General features: G+C 36.9%; 9 protein-coding genes across 9 annotated transcripts; 6 read left to right on the top strand and 3 right to left on the bottom strand.

Moving 5' to 3' along the window:
• Positions 1 to 31: 31 nt before the first annotated feature.
• Positions 32 to 1,982, top strand: RO3G_11587 (uncharacterized protein; the record flags this gene model as incomplete). The annotated part of the gene is made up of 9 exons (XM_067666171.1): positions 32 to 116; positions 174 to 399; positions 467 to 528; positions 587 to 881; positions 942 to 1,108; positions 1,166 to 1,278; positions 1,334 to 1,545; positions 1,606 to 1,734; positions 1,796 to 1,982. 9 exons carry the CDS (start codon positions 32 to 34, stop codon positions 1,980 to 1,982), a joined length of 1,476 nt encoding a protein of 491 aa, XP_067522272.1.
• A 165-nt stretch (positions 1,983 to 2,147) lies between these two features.
• Positions 2,148 to 2,378, top strand: RO3G_11586 (uncharacterized protein; the record flags this gene model as incomplete). Its single annotated transcript, XM_067666170.1, has 2 exons — positions 2,148 to 2,289; positions 2,341 to 2,378. 2 exons carry the CDS (start codon positions 2,148 to 2,150, stop codon positions 2,376 to 2,378), a joined length of 180 nt encoding a protein of 59 aa, XP_067522271.1.
• Positions 2,379 to 2,938: 560 nt separating this feature from the next.
• Positions 2,939 to 3,892, bottom strand: RO3G_11585 (uncharacterized protein; the record flags this gene model as incomplete). The annotated part of the gene is made up of 1 exon (XM_067666169.1): positions 2,939 to 3,892. The coding sequence occupies one exon, from the start codon at positions 3,890 to 3,892 to the stop codon at positions 2,939 to 2,941; it is 954 nt and encodes a 317-aa protein (XP_067522270.1).
• A 505-nt stretch (positions 3,893 to 4,397) lies between these two features.
• Positions 4,398 to 5,109, top strand: RO3G_11584 (uncharacterized protein; the record flags this gene model as incomplete). The annotated part of the gene is made up of 5 exons (XM_067666168.1): positions 4,398 to 4,400; positions 4,453 to 4,571; positions 4,627 to 4,834; positions 4,881 to 5,051; positions 5,101 to 5,109. 5 exons carry the CDS (start codon positions 4,398 to 4,400, stop codon positions 5,107 to 5,109), a joined length of 510 nt encoding a protein of 169 aa, XP_067522269.1.
• Positions 5,110 to 7,686: 2,577 nt separating this feature from the next.
• On the top strand, positions 7,687 to 8,496 carry RO3G_11583 (uncharacterized protein; the record flags this gene model as incomplete). Its single annotated transcript, XM_067666167.1, has 1 exon — positions 7,687 to 8,496. One exon carries the CDS (start codon positions 7,687 to 7,689, stop codon positions 8,494 to 8,496), a length of 810 nt encoding a protein of 269 aa, XP_067522268.1.
• Positions 8,497 to 8,770: 274 nt separating this feature from the next.
• Positions 8,771 to 9,794, bottom strand: RO3G_11582 (uncharacterized protein; the record flags this gene model as incomplete). Its single annotated transcript, XM_067666166.1, has 4 exons — positions 8,771 to 9,105; positions 9,155 to 9,415; positions 9,466 to 9,594; positions 9,746 to 9,794. 4 exons carry the CDS (start codon positions 9,792 to 9,794, stop codon positions 8,771 to 8,773), a joined length of 774 nt encoding a protein of 257 aa, XP_067522267.1.
• A 737-nt stretch (positions 9,795 to 10,531) lies between these two features.
• On the bottom strand, positions 10,532 to 11,228 carry RO3G_11581 (uncharacterized protein; the record flags this gene model as incomplete). The annotated part of the gene is made up of 3 exons (XM_067666165.1): positions 10,532 to 10,863; positions 11,044 to 11,154; positions 11,210 to 11,228. The coding sequence occupies 3 exons, from the start codon at positions 11,226 to 11,228 to the stop codon at positions 10,532 to 10,534; spliced, it is 462 nt and encodes a 153-aa protein (XP_067522266.1).
• Positions 11,229 to 11,564: 336 nt separating this feature from the next.
• Positions 11,565 to 11,978, top strand: RO3G_11580 (uncharacterized protein; the record flags this gene model as incomplete). The annotated part of the gene is made up of 2 exons (XM_067666164.1): positions 11,565 to 11,877; positions 11,974 to 11,978. 2 exons carry the CDS (start codon positions 11,565 to 11,567, stop codon positions 11,976 to 11,978), a joined length of 318 nt encoding a protein of 105 aa, XP_067522265.1.
• A 419-nt stretch (positions 11,979 to 12,397) lies between these two features.
• Positions 12,398 to 19,432, top strand: RO3G_11579 (uncharacterized protein; the record flags this gene model as incomplete). Its single annotated transcript, XM_067666163.1, has 3 exons — positions 12,398 to 18,966; positions 19,009 to 19,028; positions 19,095 to 19,432. 3 exons carry the CDS (start codon positions 12,398 to 12,400, stop codon positions 19,430 to 19,432), a joined length of 6,927 nt encoding a protein of 2,308 aa, XP_067522264.1.
• Between the last annotated feature and the right edge of the window lie 692 nt (positions 19,433 to 20,124).

Below are 20,124 nucleotides of genomic sequence, written 5' to 3'. Positions count from 1 at the left end.
AAAGTTCAACCCTTCAGTGAATATAACCTCAATGCAAGCAAATATTAAAGACCCTCAATTCAATGTTCAATGGTTTAAGCAGTTTACGATGGTGTTAAATGCTCTAGACAATCTGGGTAGTGATTGAGATTCTTTTTTTATCTTGAATAGGAGAAAATTAAACAATTGTATAGAGGCTAGAAGGCATGTGAATGCCATGTGCTTAGCTGCTGATATTCCTCTTGTCGAATCAGGCACCCAAGGTTATTTAGGCCAAGCTTATGTGATTAAAAAAGATGAAACCGAGTGCTTTGATTGTCAACCTAAGCCTACACCTACAACCTATCCGGTTTGTACCATCAGAAGTACACCAAGTGCACCTATTCACTGTATTGTATGGTCTAAAAGCTTCTTGTTCAGGTATTGTACATGTGCGTATGCTCGGCAGAAAAAGCAAGCTAATCTTTTAAATATATCGCGTTTGCAGCCAGTTGTTTGGTAATTCAGAAGATGAAGATGTACTTGAGGCTGATGATTCTGAAGAAAATGGTAAAGAATGTGTTTAGTAGATCATATTTGATTTCTCATTGAGAATATTTACATCTAGCGAATGAGTTGGCTGCGCTTGCTAGAGAAACGGAAGAATTGAAGAATATCAAAGCTGCTGCTGGATCTCCAGATTATGCAAAGAAAGTATTTGACAAAGTATTTAATGTGGACATCCACCGATTATTGTCAATGGAATCCATGTGGAATAATCGTGCTAAACCTACACCTTTGAGCTACGAAGCTTTAGAAGAGAGTCTAAAAGAGAGCGCAAAAAATGAACAGCATGAAGTCCTAGGATTACCTGACCAAAAAATATGGGATCTTTCGGAAAATTTTTTAGTCTTTAAAGATAGGTAGGCTTATGCTTGTCTTTTGCGTCTCTAGGGGAGGTTTTACTCAAAGCTCTATCATAGCGTAGTAAAGTTAGCAAACCGGCTTTTGGAGGAAAAAAAGAATGATCAAGATGCGATATTATCTTTTGACAAAGATGATGAAGACGCTATGAATTTTGTAACTGCAACATCCAACTTGAGAGCTCATATTTTCGCCATTCCAACAAAAAGTTTGTTTGATGTAAAATGTAAGAGTCAGCTTTAGAGGAAAAATGCCATGTTTAACTCAAAAAGTATATATATAGCAATGGCAGGTAATATTATTCCAGCAATTGCAACCACAAATGCAGTTATTGCTGGTGTAGCTATCATGAAAGCATTGGGTGTACTTCGTGGAAATATTAAAAACAATAAGCGCGTAAAGTACAGAAAGCTAACTTTAGTATAAACTTTTTTTTCTAAAAAAAATGTAGATTTATCTCACCTCTGAGTCTCGTCTTGTTCAAGAGGCTAACTCTGAGCCTAACCCGGAATGTGGCGTATGCAGATCAAGGATAGTAACTGTTTCAGTCAATTTCCAAAAGGCTACGTTAAATGATTTAATTCAACAAGTGATTTTACCATCTTCAGAAAGTGGAGGTGCTGGTATGACCGAAGATGAGGTTGCTATTATGGATGGTAACAGGTAAGTTGAAAAAAAAAAGTGAAATAGAAGAGAATAGTGTGACTAATATTAATTTATCAGAATGATTTATGATATTGAATATGATGAAAATAAGATGCTACCATTAAAAGAAATACAATTGAAGTCGGGTACAATTTTACGCGTTACTCAAGATGATGGAGATGATGTTGATATTATTTTGGAAGCAATGTAAAGAATCATATACACACAGCAAAACAATTTAAAACTCATATTTGTCTTAAACTTGTAGTGATTCAAGTGACAAGATCCTTCATTTATTAAATCCTGTGCCTGCACGTAAGCCCACATTGAAACGTAAACATTCAGAAGAAGAGGATGATACAGCCCATAAGAAAACAAAGATATCCATTCAAGAAAGTGATGATAACATAGTTATTTTGGAAGAAGAAGAAGAAGATTTAGTATTGCTTGATTAGGGAAAAAAAAGAAATGATTAAATGAAAATAAAGTATGCAATGTATATATCGCAGGTCTTTTTTTCTTCTTCTTTTTATTATTATTGCTTTGCATAGAATAGTTCAATTTCTCTCTTTTTTTTTTTTTTTTTTTTTTTTTCTTTACCATTTATCCATCAACACAAAATGACAGATAACCTATCAAGCATCAATAAGCGTATCAGGGATTTGAGCTTGGGCCATGAGACGGACAATGCGCTTCCAATGAAACAAATCAACCTGAAAAGAGCAATAGCTAGTATCAGTATCCCAGTATTTTATCGAGGAAGTATATTTGAAATGGATATATTTAACGAGATATTCTCTGTGCCTTACATAGAATACACCATCGTATTCTTTTGTGATTATGACTTGTAAGTGAAACAAGAAAGGAATAAACTGAATTAATGCATTTTTGCATGCATAGCACAGAACAATCCAGAAGGGACCTTTTACAGATAAAGTAAGACAAAACAAACCATTTTTCATTTACTTTTATTTCATGCTCCTTTAGTGAAAATTATGCCAAGTTTGTACAGCACTGCGCAGCAGCTGTTGTCATTACACATGATCGGCCTAATGTTCACTATGCTTATGCTACGCCAGGATTTACATATGCAAGTCTGGATTTTGAGCCGGCTTTTATCCTTGCATCCGATTCAGCCAATCGATTGCTGTCTACAGCTTTTAATTCAATCGACTTGCAAGATTACAGTATCAAGCGTTCCATGCATGTCATTGATAAGCATTCCAACCTTATTTACAGCAATGTTATTCCAGACTATAAGAAATTTTTTCCAATGACTCTAATTTTTAATATAATCAATCAGCATATGAAAATTAAAAAACAGTAAAAAGTGATTGATGCTTTATTTTCTATTATTATTGAATCGAGAAAGATAAAAAAGGGTGTAATAAATAATAATTAAGGTTTAGGTTTATTGTAAGACGCTCCAGTCATAACCCTTAAATTGTACTTCAGCCACTTCATCATCAATCCAGAAAGGATCTTGTTCTTCGATATCTGACTTGGCTTCTTCAGATGTTCCATCTAATTCGGGTTCTTGATTGGTAGCCAAAGAGGGTTGGGGTGCTTCAGCTGTACCAGAAACAAATTGTTCAGTGCGTTTGACAACCGAGGCTGAGGGCTTAGCAGCGGAAATTGAAGCTGAGGCCATGGATGAAACAACACGCTTCACCATAGAAGCAGACGCTTTAGGGAGAGCAAATGCTTTGACAGATGCAGAAGCCATGGAAGAAGCAGCACGTCTGCTTTGATTTTTGACAGAAGCAGAAGCTTTGGATGAGGCAGCACGTTTGTTTTTCTTGGAAACCACAGACATCTTGGAAGCAGAAGCCATGGAGGAAATAGCACGTCTATTTTTTTTGGTAGCAGCCGAGACTTTCGTAGAAGCCTTGCGGACAGCAGAAGCCTGGAGAACAGAGACCTTGGAAATAGCAGAGGCCATCTGAGCAGAGGCTTTGGAAAGAGCAGAGACCATGGAAGATCCAGCGCGCTTCTTTCCCTTGGAATTTCCAAAGGCTTTCACAGAAGTAGAGATTTTGGGTTTAGCAGTGGCCTTGGGAGAAAAGGAGGCCATGGAAGAGACGGGGTGCTTATGCTTCTTTGAACTGATCGAAGGTTTTATGGAAGCTCCATTGGCTTTCATCGAAGCCATGAAATCCTTCACGGCAGCGACGTGGGCAGACATGTATTGAGGGATTTGAGCCGGGGCGATCTTTTTATAGAGATCTTCCACTTGCTTATTGGTTTGAGCAGCTGAAGCAGAGGGTTTTGCAACAGCATCAAAAGAGGCTGAGACTGACTCTCTAGCAGCATATACAACTTGAGTTAATAAACAGGTAGCAGCGAAAGCAAAGGAGATCTTCATTTTTCAGCAAAAAAAAGGCAATGAAACAGAACAAAAAAAAAAAAAAAAAAAAAAAAAAGAGAGAGAGAGGAAGAGATCCTTTTAAATAACTTGAGAATTCTTTACAAGTTATCGATTCTCACTGTTGAAAATGGATTAAATTAGAACAAGCAAGCGTGAATTTTAGAAAAGAGAGTTGTATAAGAGGGGAACAAATCTAATGAACAGATCAAATTTCAATCACACATTCCTTTTTCAATTATTGGTCAAACAAACTTTTTTTTTTATAGTTCTTCATCCCCTTAGTTCTTTTTTTTTTTTTTTTTTTTTTTTAAAAAAGCTTATCCTTATTTCGTGTTGAAATATGCTGCATGTTCTTGCTCTCTTGTTTCTGAGATTTTTTTTTTCTTTGAAGCCATTGTCGTTTCCATGGTGATGAAGGTGTGCCTCTTTTAAATTTCCGACAAAAGTTACTTTCTGAAATAGATGACTTCATTTTTCTTTTATTTCATTCCAAAAAGAAAGGATGGTAAATTAAAATAACAAAAGTTTCTTTGGTTTCTTACGTCCATTTTATATAGTCTAACACGCTTCGTCCATACCTTACAGCCGTTCGTTCTACTTTGACAGCCGCACTTTGTTTAGATAACTTTTCGTCGCAAGTAGCTGAAAGACACAACACGCCTGAGATAGAATCAGGGTAACAATGAAAAGAATATATGAAATAGACGCGAGTGACTTAGGTAGCTGGATAGAAAGTCAAAAGAGGTGCTGATGAACCCTTTGGTCATCAGTCGTAATGAAAATGAAAAAGTATTGATTGAACCATCTGTCAACTCTGTACGAGTGAGTATCAAGATTAAACAAGCAGATGACTTGGAACGTATTTTATGTCATAAATTTTCTCGTTTCTTGATGATGAGAGCAGAGAATTTTGTTATTTTGCGTAGAAAACCTGTTGAAGTAAGTTTTGAAAAAGGAAGAGAATAAGACTAAGAGAGTGTGTTAGGGTTATGATATTTCCTTTTTGATTACCAACAATCATACAGAACAAATGTATAAACATAAATTGGTTGATTTTATTGTTCATTTTATGGAAGAAGTAGACAAGGAAATATCAGAAATGAAACTTAGTGTCAATACTCGTGCAAGAACAGTCGCAGAAAGTTATTTGATTCAAGTAAGAGCAATAGAAAAGGGGAGGAGGGGATTGATACTTACTTTTTTAGTTTGCTTAAATGCGATGAGACGAAAGATGAATATTATTTAGTTTTATTAAAGCACATGGCTAAAGTAAACAAAAAAAAGTTTTGTAATCACTTATTTTGCTTCCCTTTTTTTATTTTGTTTTGTGTTGAATAAAATAGTTTTATTGGGTTGTTTAAAAAAAAAAGAAATCCCTATTCTCGGGACAATATGAACTGGTAAGCATCAAGAAAAAAGATTTATGCAACACTAGATTGATCTTTAATATTTTAAATTATTAAAAGATTTATCCTCGATTGCCGTTTTTAGAGTGTACAGAGTACATGAATTCATTTTGCACTAAAAAAAAAAAAATAGTTGCTTTAAAAAAAAAAAAGTCATATATGCATGAATGATTTAAATATGTGTTTCACCCAATGCTGTATATCATTTGCATTTTAACAAATTAAGAATTTCAACGTACATTTATCGTTTCAGGAGAGAGAAGGGGACAAGAGATAAAATGAGAGAGGGGGCTCGGGCATTATTAGTGTAACAAGCTATAATTCCTTGACGTAATCAAATACAAAAAAAAAAAAAAAACTTTTTTTAAAAGTAAGAAAAAAAAATTCAAGAAAAATCATTTAAAACGAAAGCCACAGTGAGAAATAGAGCGTATGATGAAAGGAGGAACCTTTTTTAGAGAGGCTTGACGGTAAGGTTACCCGCAGCTTCGGTTATAAGAAAGGCGGGAAAGAAGTGCGAGTCATGTGGAACGGAAAAACGTTTAGATTAACAAGTGATTGGTTTAGATTCAGAAAAAATGTGGGGTTAATGTTATTTTTTTTGCTTTTTTTAGTTCCTCCACAAGGTTTGTGTTTGTGTTACGATTCGAATTGACTATAAAATCAAACACTTGATTTCTTTTTCTTTTTTTCTTTTTCTTATCCTCTTCTTTGTTCCTTTTTTTTTTTCTACCCCCTTTTTTTTAATCTATTTTTTTTTTTTTTCAATTTCTCGCTGGCGATTCTATTCTTACAATAAAAAAAAATGTTTACAACTGAAACAAGAAAAAGAAAACAAGATGAAATGAATACAACTTTGCCAACCAATTGGACAGATTTTATTTATTCTACACCTTCATCACCTTCGATAGATAACTTATTTGATCAACATTCTTATTCATTTGATTCAAGCAGTGGAACAAACAGTCGTCGTCATTCTGTTGCTGTTGGTGAATTAGATTATCATTCGTTTGATTTAAATAGTTTATTAGAAGAAAGACCTTTACATAAACGTGCAATGTCATTAAGAGAAGATGATTTGACTGCCAATTTGTTTTCTTCTTATCTATTTGATTTGGTTGATACAAGACCAAGAGAGTTATCGATGGATAGCAGTATTATATCTGACCTTTCTTTGAATGATTTATCAAATAATAATCCTGACTTGTACAAGTTTAATACTTCTTTGGAAACTATTACTCCTTCTGCTACTCTGACCAACGAAATCAATTCAATGGCTGATTGGTTATTAGAAAATCCTCAAAAGAGACCAAGACGTTCTACTGATTCACCCCTTGGTTCTTCTTCTGATTCTTCTTCTTCACCACCTATTACCCCCATGCAGCAGGTCTCCTTGGGATTTGAACCTATTCAAGAAGAATGGGATCTTCAACCCTTAATTCAAAATTATTTACTTCAAAAACAATCAAGAGAAGACTATATTCCTGGTGAAAGAACAATCATGATTCTTACTAGTAAAGTAGCTCAAAAGAGCTATGGTACCGAGAAAAGGTAACACGAAAATTAGATTAGATAATGACTCTTTGCTTATCATTCACAGATTTTTATGCCCTCCGCCTGCAACCATCATGAAAGGTACCAATTGGTGGACCTCGGACAAATTGACCGATAAGAAGACGCCTTCTTTATTTCATTCTCCGTCAAACGCTCTTCAATCACCTAAACTCACGATACATATCTCGGGTGAAACGATTCAGCAGACGGGTGTGATCGAGTGGCAGACATCTTCTGGTAACATTATCGATAACAATGCACAAAAAGGTATTCGGAAGATGTATTTCAAAGCAACTTTACATTAATGACGCAGATGAAAAGAGAAAGCGTGTGGAGGTCTTGGCAAAGATCCAATTAGGCAATGGTTCCAATTTGGGTACTTTTTCAAGTAAGGGTATCAAGGTGATCAGTAAACCTTCAAAAAAGAGACAGAGTGCAAAGAATATGGAATGTGAGTGACTTTTGTTTCTATTGTATGATGACTTATTTGTTTTAGTATGTATTCATCATGGTACAACCATCTCTTTATTCAATCGAATTCGGTCACAAACCGTATCGACTAAATATCTTGGTGTATCAACCACCACACCTCAACCCGATTCAAATGGTACTTGCTTTGTCTCTCGAACCGGTGTTTGGGATCCATTCGTCATCTGGATCGTTGATACCTCTTGTTCACCCAACACTGCCAATCGACCTAAACATAATCCACTCAATCCTAATTATCCTCCTCCACCTGCCATCGCCTTACAGACCTCTTCTACCCTAGCCATTCATTACAATCAACCCGTCGTCCTTCAGTGTGTCACCACTGGTCTGGTGAGCCCTGTGATGATCATCCGTAAAGTCGACAAACAGAGCTTGGTCTTGGGTGGTAATCGTGTGGATAATCCGATCGGATCCCTGGGTGGTGAATGCAGTGATGAAACCTTGGGTGATCCTGTCTCTCAATTACACAAGGTGGCCTTTCAAATCGTTCAGGATCCTTCATTTCATCAAGGCAACCTGAAACAAAACACAGCTGGCCACTGGAAGATTCCTCAATCAAGTCATCCAGTGACCTATTTGGCCTGTCTGAATGATGTCGTCGGCATGCACAAGACAACCTCCACCCGTCACCTTGTCCCTCAGTGTCAAGAGAACACCTTTGGCGAAATCGCACAGGATCCTATTGTGCGTCGACTGAGTACGGGTGAAATCAAACGTCGGGGCAGTTTAGGAAAGGGATCGTCTGCACTCGACCCTACTGGGCTTGAAGGTGCTTGCTGGACTGAAGATGTTTCAGATGCAGCTGTCTGGACGATTGTTGGCACGGATTGTGCTAGTTATACTTTCTGGACACCGGATGAACGTACGATGCCCACCGCACCTTTCCCTGTTCTTCATGAACTCACCAAGAAAGGCAAGGATCGCTTGACACTGACCGGCGAGAATTTGAGTCCGGATATCGAAGTTTGGTTTGGTGATGTGAAATCGACCGAGACAGAATTTGTATCTCAAGATTCGGTACACTGTAAAATTCCTTTTGATGTTGCAAATAGTACAACAATTGAACAAGAAAATGATCACAGAAGGATTCCTTTACTCTTGGTTCGTGGTAAAGGAATTGTTTACAAAACGAACCTTTATTATATTTTATGATTCTTTCTATGTAATTTTATATGTTTCTGTATGTTTATAAAAAAAACTTTTTATATAAAAATGTGGGGTAAAACGAAAAACATCTTGGATTTTTCAGTATTTCGCGGTATTCTTTCAATGTGTCACCCTCTGTTTCATTTCTCTCCCTTGTTCACACCCAAAAAAAAACTTTTCCGAATAAGACTGTGATCAGTGGTAACAAAACAAAGGATTTTACATGTCACACCAACTATTTCTGAGGCACACACGTGTTTATTATTACTATTTATTATTATTAAATGTATTGATATTTATTACTATTACTTGTTTGAAACGTCTGCTGAAGGTAAGGTTGAATGTTGGTACTGTATTTACTGACATCAGACACTGAACTCACAGCCAATGATTGATGAGAATCGGAAGGATGAGAAGGCGGCGGAGGTACCATCTCGAGATTCTTCATAAAATAGGCATCGATGGTAGAATCTCTCGCAGGTAATTTGACATCTCCGCTTTCTGCATTCCTCATTTGTGAAAATGCTTGTGATAAATAATTATATTTGGATAATCGTGCTCCGTTAGGCGTCGTCTTGTTGTTGTTGTTCATCCTTGGGACAGGTTGAGGTAATTCTGTGTGAGGTGGGTTAAGAATAGAAGGAAAGGTAAATATAGCTTTTACCTTTTTCTTGTGATACCATCGTAAATGGAGGTTGATCAGCATGAGTAAATAACATTCTGTTTGTATTGAAATGTTTTGGTTGTCTTCTTCTTTTCATAATCATACAACATGCGCAAAGAGTAAGACCAATGAAAACAATCACACCAGCAACTGATCCACCAATGATCACGCCAGAATCTGTTGCACTTAATGATGATGTATTACTTTTAATAGCAGTACTACTGGGTGAAAGGGTCGTCAATGTAAATGTAGAAGATGAGCCTGTAATTTGTTACTCATTTGTTTGATTTGTAATTTATAAATAAATAAACCTTGTGTGTTTAATATAGCTTTTGTTGTTTTTGTCGTTGTTGGTATATTGGTTGCATAAAGCCCACTAAAATTTGCATTTTGAAGATCGACAGAAGTTAAAGTTGGATATGAAGTATAAGCAACGGACCCTGCAAATATACATTTAGCATTTTATTGCTATTTTTACTATTTATAAGGTTACCAGATGTCGTCGTAGGTTGGTTCGTGTTATTATTGATTGTTTGTCCTATGTGCTCTTTCTTTTTTAGTTTAAATATACTTTTTGGTGATCATCATTACCTTGAATTATGCTTGGAAAAAAGTACAGTAATAAAGTCCAGTAGAACATGGTAAAAAAAGAGAGAGAGAGAGAGAAAAAAAGAGGGCGAGACAGAGTAAAAATAATATAAATTAATATCAATTAGCATTAATTAACGTTTATTGTACTACTTTGATATCTTTTTGCTTTTCATACAAAAGAGATGATTTCTCAACATACCCAAAGAGGACCGTGATTCCCATGTTGGCTTGTGCTCTTTCCCCTTTTACTTTATACTCCCCTTTTATTTATTTTCTTCCTTGATCATTCTAGGGCAATTCAACCTCCTGTCTCCCCTTTAGCTCGATCACCTTATCTTGATATGTGAGTCTTATAATAATCGATAACATCTGTTTTGTGTAGAATAAATAACACTTGATTCTGCCAGCTTATCTATCACATTCACTATTTTTCCTTTCATAATTCTTGAAAACTCATTCAATTGGCGTATTTTTACAGTAATCTGATCTACAGAAATGCCTACAGGTGGATGATGATCAGCATACAGCGCATATATTAATGTAACAAGCTAAGCCTATGTATACTACCTTCAAGATTATTCGACAAATGAATAATTTCAATAATCTTATTTTTTAATAATTCTTCATTCAGTAACTTGAATGTGATTGAATCTATTTGCTCCAAATTGCCTTCCTTTACTAGTCTTTGTGTCATATTCATTATGTAATTCATCATTTTTTTATTTGTAATATGAGTATCGCCAAGCTAAACAAATAAACATTCAGTTACTTTCTTGTACATGCTTTTTATTTGTTTACCAATTTTTGATGTATTTGTGTAGCCATTTCAAGCAATTCTGGTACGTGTCGTAAGTTTGAAACCGAAAATTGTTCCATATCCAATTGCTCAATGTATTTCAATAGAGTTTTCTTGAAGCTTTCCTCGCTCAATTCGGGCTCATCATTCAGTATATTTAAATAATCCACCATATCTCTTGTCTCCTTTGCCAATTGTTGTGTGAGTTGGTCTTGATACTCCCTTATTTCAGGTGGTAAAATAAGAGGCTTCTCGTATTCTGACTTGTAGTAAATAGCTTGACACAAGTGTAATAATTCATAATTGACATCTCTGACAGAAACTATAAAAAATATTATTAAAAGTACAATCCATCTAAAAAAAATCTCATACTTGCATATATCATGACAAGTGATCTGTATGGCTTCCCTGTATTGATTTATTTTTCCAATAGCACGTACTGTAGATCCAAGTTCAATATTGTCATTCAATCGATCGTTCCATAAATCACAATCAATTGTACCTGTTGAGTCATCTATTGTGATTGTCGTCACAAAACTATTTTTTGATATAGCAATGACAACACCACAGACTTCAACATATTTGATTAGACGGCGATAGTATTGAAACACGTCTAAATAAAACACATTTGGTTAAAAGACATAACTTTTAAAACGTGTTTATTTTACCAACTTGATCATATTTCATGGGCACTAGACGTGAAATGTCTTTTATTAATATTTTTACATCATTTAAAAACAGCGGATCTATGCCAATCAGTGCCTTGTTCATTTTAAAGAAAAGAAAATAAATAATTTTTTTAAGCCTCAGCAACAAATAAGGGTAAATACATTCCTTTAAACACGTGTATATGTGTGGAAAGTGTAAGCTTTTCAGAACAGGGCGTTTATTTAAAGAAGTCATACTTTTAACAACGAAAATTCATTTTATTTTTAATATTTTTTTTTCTTTCTTCTTCTTTCTTCTTTCCTCTTTCTTCTTCTTCCCCTTTTCGACTCCTCTCCTTCTCTATTATTCTCTATGATGACAAATAAGAATAATAGAGATATTAGTACAGATTATCAAGATATACAAATACGTACACTCACAAAATGGATGAACGTACAACTGAAAGAGGAATCCGTTGAATCAATTGATAATGATTTAAAGGATGGAACAAAGTTACTTCGTTTGTTATCTGTTGTTGCAAATAATCCAGGACTAAGACCAGAAAGAGGAAATATGAAAATACATGCTATATCTAATGTATCAAGAGCATTGAATTTTTTAAAAGAAGAATACAAGGAGGATGATAATTTACCAGTCATCGCAAGCGAAGATATTGTCAGTGGAGATCGTAAAAGCATATTGGCTATTTTATTTTTTATTATGCTCAAATATCAATTCCATGCTATACTAAAGGATAATAAGGTACGTACTTAATTATAATTAGATTAAATGCAAGATAATAATAAAATGAATAGAAGGGTGGAATACCAGAAGCAAAGATTGGGCTATTATATTGGATTAGAGTTGAATTAAAAGATTATATAACAAATGAAATGATACCAAACATTCAAGACTTTTCAAAATCATGGAAAAATGGTTTGTTATTTTGTTTATTAATACACAAGGTTGAACCCCAATGGATACCAAATCTTTCATATTTAATCCAAAGCATAGACAAGAAAGAAGCATGGCATGAGCTACTAAATTTAGCATTCGATACCGCAGAACGAGAACTGGGGATCCCAAAATATTTACATACAAAAGATCTGCTAGACACTGAATATCCACACGAACCTTCTATTATGTTGTACATAAGCGAATTTTATAATAAAATCTACACTGAAGAAGAAGAAAGTGAAGAACATAAAATGAAGAGATTACAAGACATACTTACCATCACTCAATCACAACCAACCACACCCCAACCACAATTAAACGATACTATTTACATTAATCAACAATTAGAGGATATCGCCAGTCAATTAGATCCATTGGCAATCAATGTATTTGATTATATATCCACCGACATCATATCTGAACTAATTAATCATACTGACATTCATCAACCATTAAACATTCAGTTACTCACTTTACGATTCCAGTGGGAACAATATTTCATTCAGGCTGTCGAATGGATTTCAAGTACACATCTAGAATTAAATCAATTCATCTCCATTGCTCGTTGGTCAGGCAAAGAGGATTTATACACAGAGGAAGTAATCGAAAATATCATACAATCTTTGGTCGCATTAGAAGGCAAACTATCTGACTTTGATCAAGGTCTGTACTCGAATATATTGGATCTCTATCAACAAATGGAGTCCATGCATGACTTACCGGATCATATGGAATCGCGCCAAACCGGGTTTGAATCTGCCTTTGAAGATTTGATGAAGCAATCAGCTTTTAGTAGAAAAATTGTAGAACAGCTCCTGTCGGTGATTAACGTAGTGGAGAAATTTCAAGCATCACGTACTTTGGGTGAGCAATTGCGAGATGAGCTCTCTTCTGATGTGATTCAAATGGACACTAATCAGCAAGATGTCTATATGGATAAGGTTTACTCCTTCAAACAAGATTCAGCTCGTCTGATTCAATCTGCGGCCACCTGCATTCCTTACCCTCCCCCGCCAGATATGAAAACTGCCATGGGGACAGATGACATGCACCACAGCAATGAAATGACAAAGGAGGCCATCATGAGTACCATCAATGCCTACAGTATGTCGCTGGCCTTGATCGCTGAAGGTCTCGATCAGCTACTGAATTCGCACTATCAGAGCATCTCCTTTCAGCAGCGAGTTACCGAGGCTCAAGATTTGTGCAAAAACATTCAATCCTGGATCAATGACAAGATCACCTCACTTACCAAGTCAGCCTTGAATCCACTTTTAATTGCTCAGTCACTCCACCAGTCACTTTCTTCTTCCTCTGCCTCCTCCTTTACTTCCTCCTCCGAAGAAGCTTTGCTGATCAACGAAGAGGAACTGCATCGTCTTGAAAAGGAGCGTGATCAAATGCTCTCACGTCTATCTCAAATCGAAAACGAGGACCTGATTGAATTGGACAAGACCGTACAGGAATTGGAGCAAGAGGCAAGCATCGACAGCTTCGAGAGCCTCAAGAAAGCACACACTATCTTGTCGTGTTTGCTCGCTCAGCGTGGACTTGAATTGGATGCGCTCAAGAGACGTATCGAATGGGAGACTCAGTGGTCAAGATACCACGGCCAGATGGTCACTTTGGCCAAGAAGGTGTGCGACTTTAACATCAAAAGAGCCCGCTATGATCCCTCCAAGGAAAACCCCGATAAACCTTCTTATCAAGGCGACCATGAGCTCGTTCAATCCTTTCAGTGGATGCAAGATCGCCTAAGCGAGATTGGGGATCGCCCTTGGTCTGCGCTTTTGGATAGTTATCAAGAGATGGTTTCGGCCTACTTGGCTGTTTTTCAAACAGAGGATGAGAGCGTCCTTCCAGAGTTTATTGCCCTTAAACAATCAGATCTCAAATTGAAACATGACGACCTCAAACAATTGCTTGTCTACACATCAGATCTTTTGGCACAGCGTTCGACCATTACCGAGTTCTTGATGCGTGTACAAGATACATACCATGAAGGTGAGAAGATCAAGGAACAACTATCCAAGAGACTGCGTCGGATGAATGAGGAAGAACAGGATCAATCTCCGTTAGAAGAACGTATTGACAAATTCAGACAAGAGATCAAGTCCATCTGGTCTGAATGTGGTGAGCATATGCCTTTCCCAGTCTACAGCGGCAACTGGCTTCGTCAGCAGAGCAGTGAGGCGGCCGCCACATATCGCGCTCATGTGCGTGCACAGATCAAATCCTTGCTTGAAAAAAAGATGGGGGACCTGGAGAACCTTGAGAAGAGTCTGGATGTCGTCCTTCAGACTTATCGAGAAGCCGATCGTATGAAACATTTGATGGCTCAGTATGAAAAAGAAGCAGATCAACTGCGTCAGTGGATTGATGAGCAAATTGAGTTGCTCAAGAGACAGCATGTTGAGGTCTCGGCTGAATCACTTCTTGTTGATGGTAACCTGCAAGACTTGGAGCAGTCTAGACAGGACTTATGGAATCAGGTTGAGGTTTTTGAACAAGAAAAGGTCAAGTCGCTTCATGATCATATTGTTCAATTGATTGAAGCATCCATGAAAAAATCGCATAATGTGGATGTATCCTTGGCTGCAAGACAGTTGGGAGAGGTCATGGAACACTTGGCTCGATTGAAGCAAGGTTTGTCGGATCAGGCAGTCACCTTGGAAGCAGCCGGAATGAGAACAGCTTGGGAAAATAACCTAAGCCTGGGTATTCGTCGTCTAGAAGAGATGGGTGAACAGTTGCGGGAATTCACTGCTAAAAAGAATGAAATGTTGTCGCGCGAAAACTTGTGTGAAGAAGATGTGATGGTCCTAGAACGCGAATTGGCTAAACTGATGTCACTCAAAACAAAATTCGAAAGGTCTCTGCTGCCTAGTATCCACATGAGCTATGATGCGTTCATAGAGTATTTCCCCAAATTACCCAGACCTATGGCTGTACCAGATCATTTAGAGGTTAGAATGGAATCACTCGGAAGATCATGCAATCGATTCCAAGAAAACGTGGCAGTTCGCTCTAGGGAACTTGACTTCATCAAGCAACGCGTCTCATGGGAAACAATTGTCAAAAAGGCATTGGATTATTTGGCTGAAATGGAGATTGAGATTGACCGATTTGTTGATCAAAAGGCACGATGGAATGCTACGACGGCTGCGGATGTAACACAAGTTGCTCATGATAATGACGAGGAGCAACTGCGTACAGAATGGTATTCTTTCTATTCTCAGTTTGAAAATTATCAAGAGGTACTCAATTCGATTCAGCTTCAGTTTGAAAATCTCACAAAGGATACAGCAGATTATGATCAACGCGTAGTACCACAATCAAAGAAAATGAATGATGTAGAGATCGCAAAAGGTCGTATGCAGCATATATTGTCCTTTTCAAACGACGTTGTCTCCCAGCGTTGTTTGGTATCAGCCTTCATCTTGAGAACAGCACAGCTGGAACAATCTGCAGAACTCATTCGTGAAGAATTTATTACTTCAAGTAACCAACATGAAAAAGATGTGATCAATCTGTTGGAGAATCATTCAGAGAGGTTACAGAAATTTAAAGCTGGTATTGAAGATGTCCGTTGTCAGTTAGCAGAAAGCATTCCTTATCCTGTCCGTTCATCAAAATACATATCAGCAGAAGTTAAGATGGTGGATGAAGCAACCAATGCTGCTATTCATGAGACTATTGATACACGAAATGCTCGATTGAATGAAATATGGTCAAGTCTAGAACAACTGTTAGCCACTAGAGAACGTGTCTCTCGTCGTCGACTATCAATTCACACTTTCAAAAAGCAGGCGGCTCATACAGAGAGTTGGATACATGCTCGTCATGAAATACTGCTTACCTATGCTCATGCTGAAGGGATCGAGGCATTAGAGAAGTCTCTGAGTGAAATCATGAGTATTCAACAGGCTATGAAAGCAAACGAAACTAGTTTTGCCTTATTGACATCTGCTTATGAAAAGTGCAAATCTACTTTTGAAGACAAGTCATTGGATCAAGTTCAAAGCCAAGAAGATAACGAAGATTTGGTACAAGAGCTTGTAGATGTTGTGCATCCTACATACAATCGTCTGAGCCAAAACTGGAGCGAGTTGATATCGAGCGTGGAGGAGGCCAACCATTATAAGCAGTATGCCTTGATGAAATATAAACTAAGCACATGGCTGCAATCTACAAAGGAACTTTTCGAGAACATTTTTACTGTGGATTCAGATGTAATTGAAAAAAACATAGCTGCTTGGCAAGCCCAAACTGTTCAATTAGACGCATCTGGTTCTCAGTATAAGGCAGACTTGGAAATCAACAAAGAACACCTTGGTACAGAACAGTCTCAAGAACTTGCAGTGCTGCTTCATCAAGGATCAATAATGATTGAAAAAATCAATGTACAGCTTAATCAACTCCAAAAGACACTTATCCTTACACAGCTGACAAGCAAGTACCTTGCTGATATACAATCGCTTCAAGGCAAAGTGCAAAATTACCTCGAAAGCTTCAAACGTATTGAACAGCAGTATAGACATATCACTCTTGAATCAAGCGCCGCACGGGAAAGCCAGCATCAAAGCCTTGTGTCAGAATATAAAGATTCTTTTGGTAAAATGGAATATTTGAAAGATATTCATGAAGATGTCTGTCTTCAGCTGAAGACAATTCAAAGTGAAAAAGTTGATTATTCAAATGATGCACAGGCGATACTAGAGAAAGCTTGGTCGGAGCTCTTATCTTTTGAATCTGTTGTTGCTTCTCTCGTATCTCGCACATCCACATGGATCCAATACTTTAATGGATTGTCAAATGTTGAACAAGATATGAATACTATTAAATCCAAAATAGAAAGTGTTACTGAATATGATCAATTGGTTCAAATTGAATGTCAATTGGTGGCTATAGATACTACTCTTTCGAATGACTTGGTTATCTCGTCTCAAGAGTTATTGAATGATCAAGACAACTTGACAGCCTTTGAAAGCTTGCACTCTGAACTTGTTCAACAATTAAAACAATTAAAGGAAAACACTTCAACTAGAATCAAAGACAAGAATAAGCTTAAATTGATTGACCACATCCAACAAGCTATAGATCAATTATCACAGCTTAGTCATCGACAGAAGGATGCTTTGGACAAGCATAGTAAGGAGACTGTATGGTCAGAAAGTTATCAAGGCAAGATTGATGTCTTATTGGAAAGATGCAACCAAATTATCGAAGCGAGCAAAGCAGTTGCAAAGGACTGTCAAACGCAGTTGGATGATCTTAAAGCAATTCAATGCCAAGAACTCAACTCTGTGTACCAATTTCCTGATACAGATACACTGCTGAAGCCCATGGATGACATACTGGCACTATTAATAGAGACGATTGCTTCCGAAGAAAGGTATATTGCTTCTCTAAAGCAAGTGTCTACATTTAAGGAATTAGAGAAACAAATTATTGCTGATATTACCTACATTGTGAAGACAGCCAGTGACATTGGTGACAATGAAGTAGCTCTGTCTGATATTGAACGACACATTGAGTTCTTGGATGAACAAGCTGCTGAATTTGTTGCTGCTACTGGATCCATCCATCTTGACAAAGTCTTACTCTCTCATGATCGAGAATCTGGTATCAAAGAATCCATCAACATATCAACTGCATGTGTATTTGATAACATTAATAAGGCAAAGGAACTTGGAAAGGAGGCAAGGGCTACTTATGAAAAAGTGATTGAACGCCAACGTATCGTATCCAAATTGAAAGAGATTATCCAATTTGTTCAAGAAATAACCAAAAAACTTCAAGCCCTTCAATCAGATAAAAAAGATTCATTGTTTACCGAGTTTGATACGCTCTGCCAACATTATGATGCTGTATTACCTACAAAAGAGAATGACTTACAAGAACTTTTATCTGCTTTCTTTACTTCAACTAATAGTATGCAGCAGGATGAGGAGATCAATAAACTTCATCAGGAGATGACGGAGACCATTCGTCAACTTAATGAGTTTATTAGCTCCAAGAAGAACGAAGTGTATGATCAAGGAGACCTGTCTGGATTAAATAAGTTGGTGGAAAGCTTTGAAGTAGAAATTAGCTTGCTCAATGCAGCTATTGACAACGCTTCACCTAGAAATGTGAACATGACTAGTGACAAGAATATCAAGTCAAACCTTCAAGCCTTGCTGCGCTCTCTTATTGCTTCTTATAAACTCCACCAGCCCAACATCATGCATATCCTCGAACAAGCTCGTGTAGAATCCAAGAAACAGTCTTCGGATGATCACAGCCGCGCAGAGAAATGGTTGGCCATTGGAACAAAAAAATGGGCTTCAGTCAAGGCAGCCGCTGCTGCTCGTGAACGCGAATTACAAGATAGCATCAACCAGCTGAACAATGAGTTTTTCAACAAGCTTGCTGCTTCCCGACCTCGTCGTGTCCTGCCACCAGCGCCTTCGCCTGCAACTCACAGTAGGAGATCAAATGTTACCACGAACCTTAACGGCTCTTCCTCACCTGCTACTCCATCGCCCTTGCATAAACGTGTTACAGCTAATGAGCCTAATCACAAAAAGGCTACAAATACATCATCCCATCTAAACAATGGCAAGCCTATGTATATTCCTGATCCTAAGAATCCTCTTGATGTGGAGCTGAGTCATATCGTGAATGCCAGCCCAAACCGTGTCACTGTCAAGATGATACCCGGTGAAGTAGGAAAATATTGGTTTGGAGATGAGAACCCAAGGCTTGTTTATTGTCGAATTTTGCCTAGTCAGCTGGTGATGGTTCGTGTAGGCGGTGGATGGGTGGAGTTATCCAAGTAAGTTTTTATGTGCTTTATAACATATCTTGTTTACTAAAGCTTTAATAGGTTTTTACGAGGTAAAAAGACCCTGTTTAAAACTTTATTAAGTAATAGACACAATTTAACACTATTTTTTTCGGCAGATCATGGTTTAGCAGAAGGTACTTCCAGTAAATTTGATCTACCAATGGATATTAAAAAAGAGCAATCACCATTCCAAGAAAGCTATCTACAAACCATTCGTTCATTATCCCCATCTGGCCGCATTGCTCTTCGTGGAGGTGGAGGAGGTACTAGCAGTAGTTTAGCCTCAACTAGATCTTCTAGTAAATCATCTAGTAGTCGATCTAGATCACCCTTGCCTGGATTTATGGACGGTGATATGTTTGTCAGTGTGGATGAAGCAGGCAACCATGTTGTTGTAAAAATGAAAAAAGCTGAAAACGATGCAAAAATGCCACTTGTAAAGAAAAAATTATAGATTATTATATAACACTGCATTATACAACACCATCATACCTTCATTAAAAATACCTTACATGCTTGCTTCATTTATATTTAAAAGCATACCAAACCAAATAAAGCTTTTGTTTGTTTTAACATACGAGTTTTACTTAATTTATAAATTAACCTATAATATACTAATATCAAACTAACAACCATAATGAAAAGAAGTTTGCTAAAACTTATTCCCAAGCTTTCATTGAAATCATTTAAGCATGTAAGCCCAAAACAAAAAGTATTGATTTTTAGAAAGCAAGTTTATATTTGAACCTTGTCATAAAAGTGACGTCGAGTGTAATTAGAAATCGTTATTCAAAAAAGATCAACGCAATAGAGAACTAAAGAGCAAAGAATACTTTGTAACTCTTTGGATCTTTACATATAACTTTTTATTCTTATAACCTAGTTTTATTGCATGCATTCCACAACATCAAAGCTTATTTTAAACAACAATGCGCTGATATCGTTTATAGATAGTTTAGATTTATTAATACTTTTTAATTGGTTTCGACTGTGTCTAGAACCAAGCCCATAATAAATTATGCAACCACAAACAAAAGCTTGTGATTTTTATAAAACAGATTATTCCTATCCCCCTTATAGCAGCAAGCATTTATTTATGGAGATGAGCGACCATATTCTCTTTGCATAATAAAGGCCATCTTCTAT

The sequence above is a fragment of the Rhizopus delemar genome, genomic scaffold, assembly GCF_000149305.1.
Source record: "Rhizopus delemar RA 99-880 supercont3.9 genomic scaffold, whole genome shotgun sequence".
Lineage (NCBI taxonomy): Eukaryota > Fungi > Mucoromycota > Mucoromycetes > Mucorales > Rhizopodaceae > Rhizopus > Rhizopus delemar.
The sequence above is the reverse complement of the archived record's forward strand: the minus strand, read 5'-3'. Positions and strand labels throughout refer to the sequence as shown.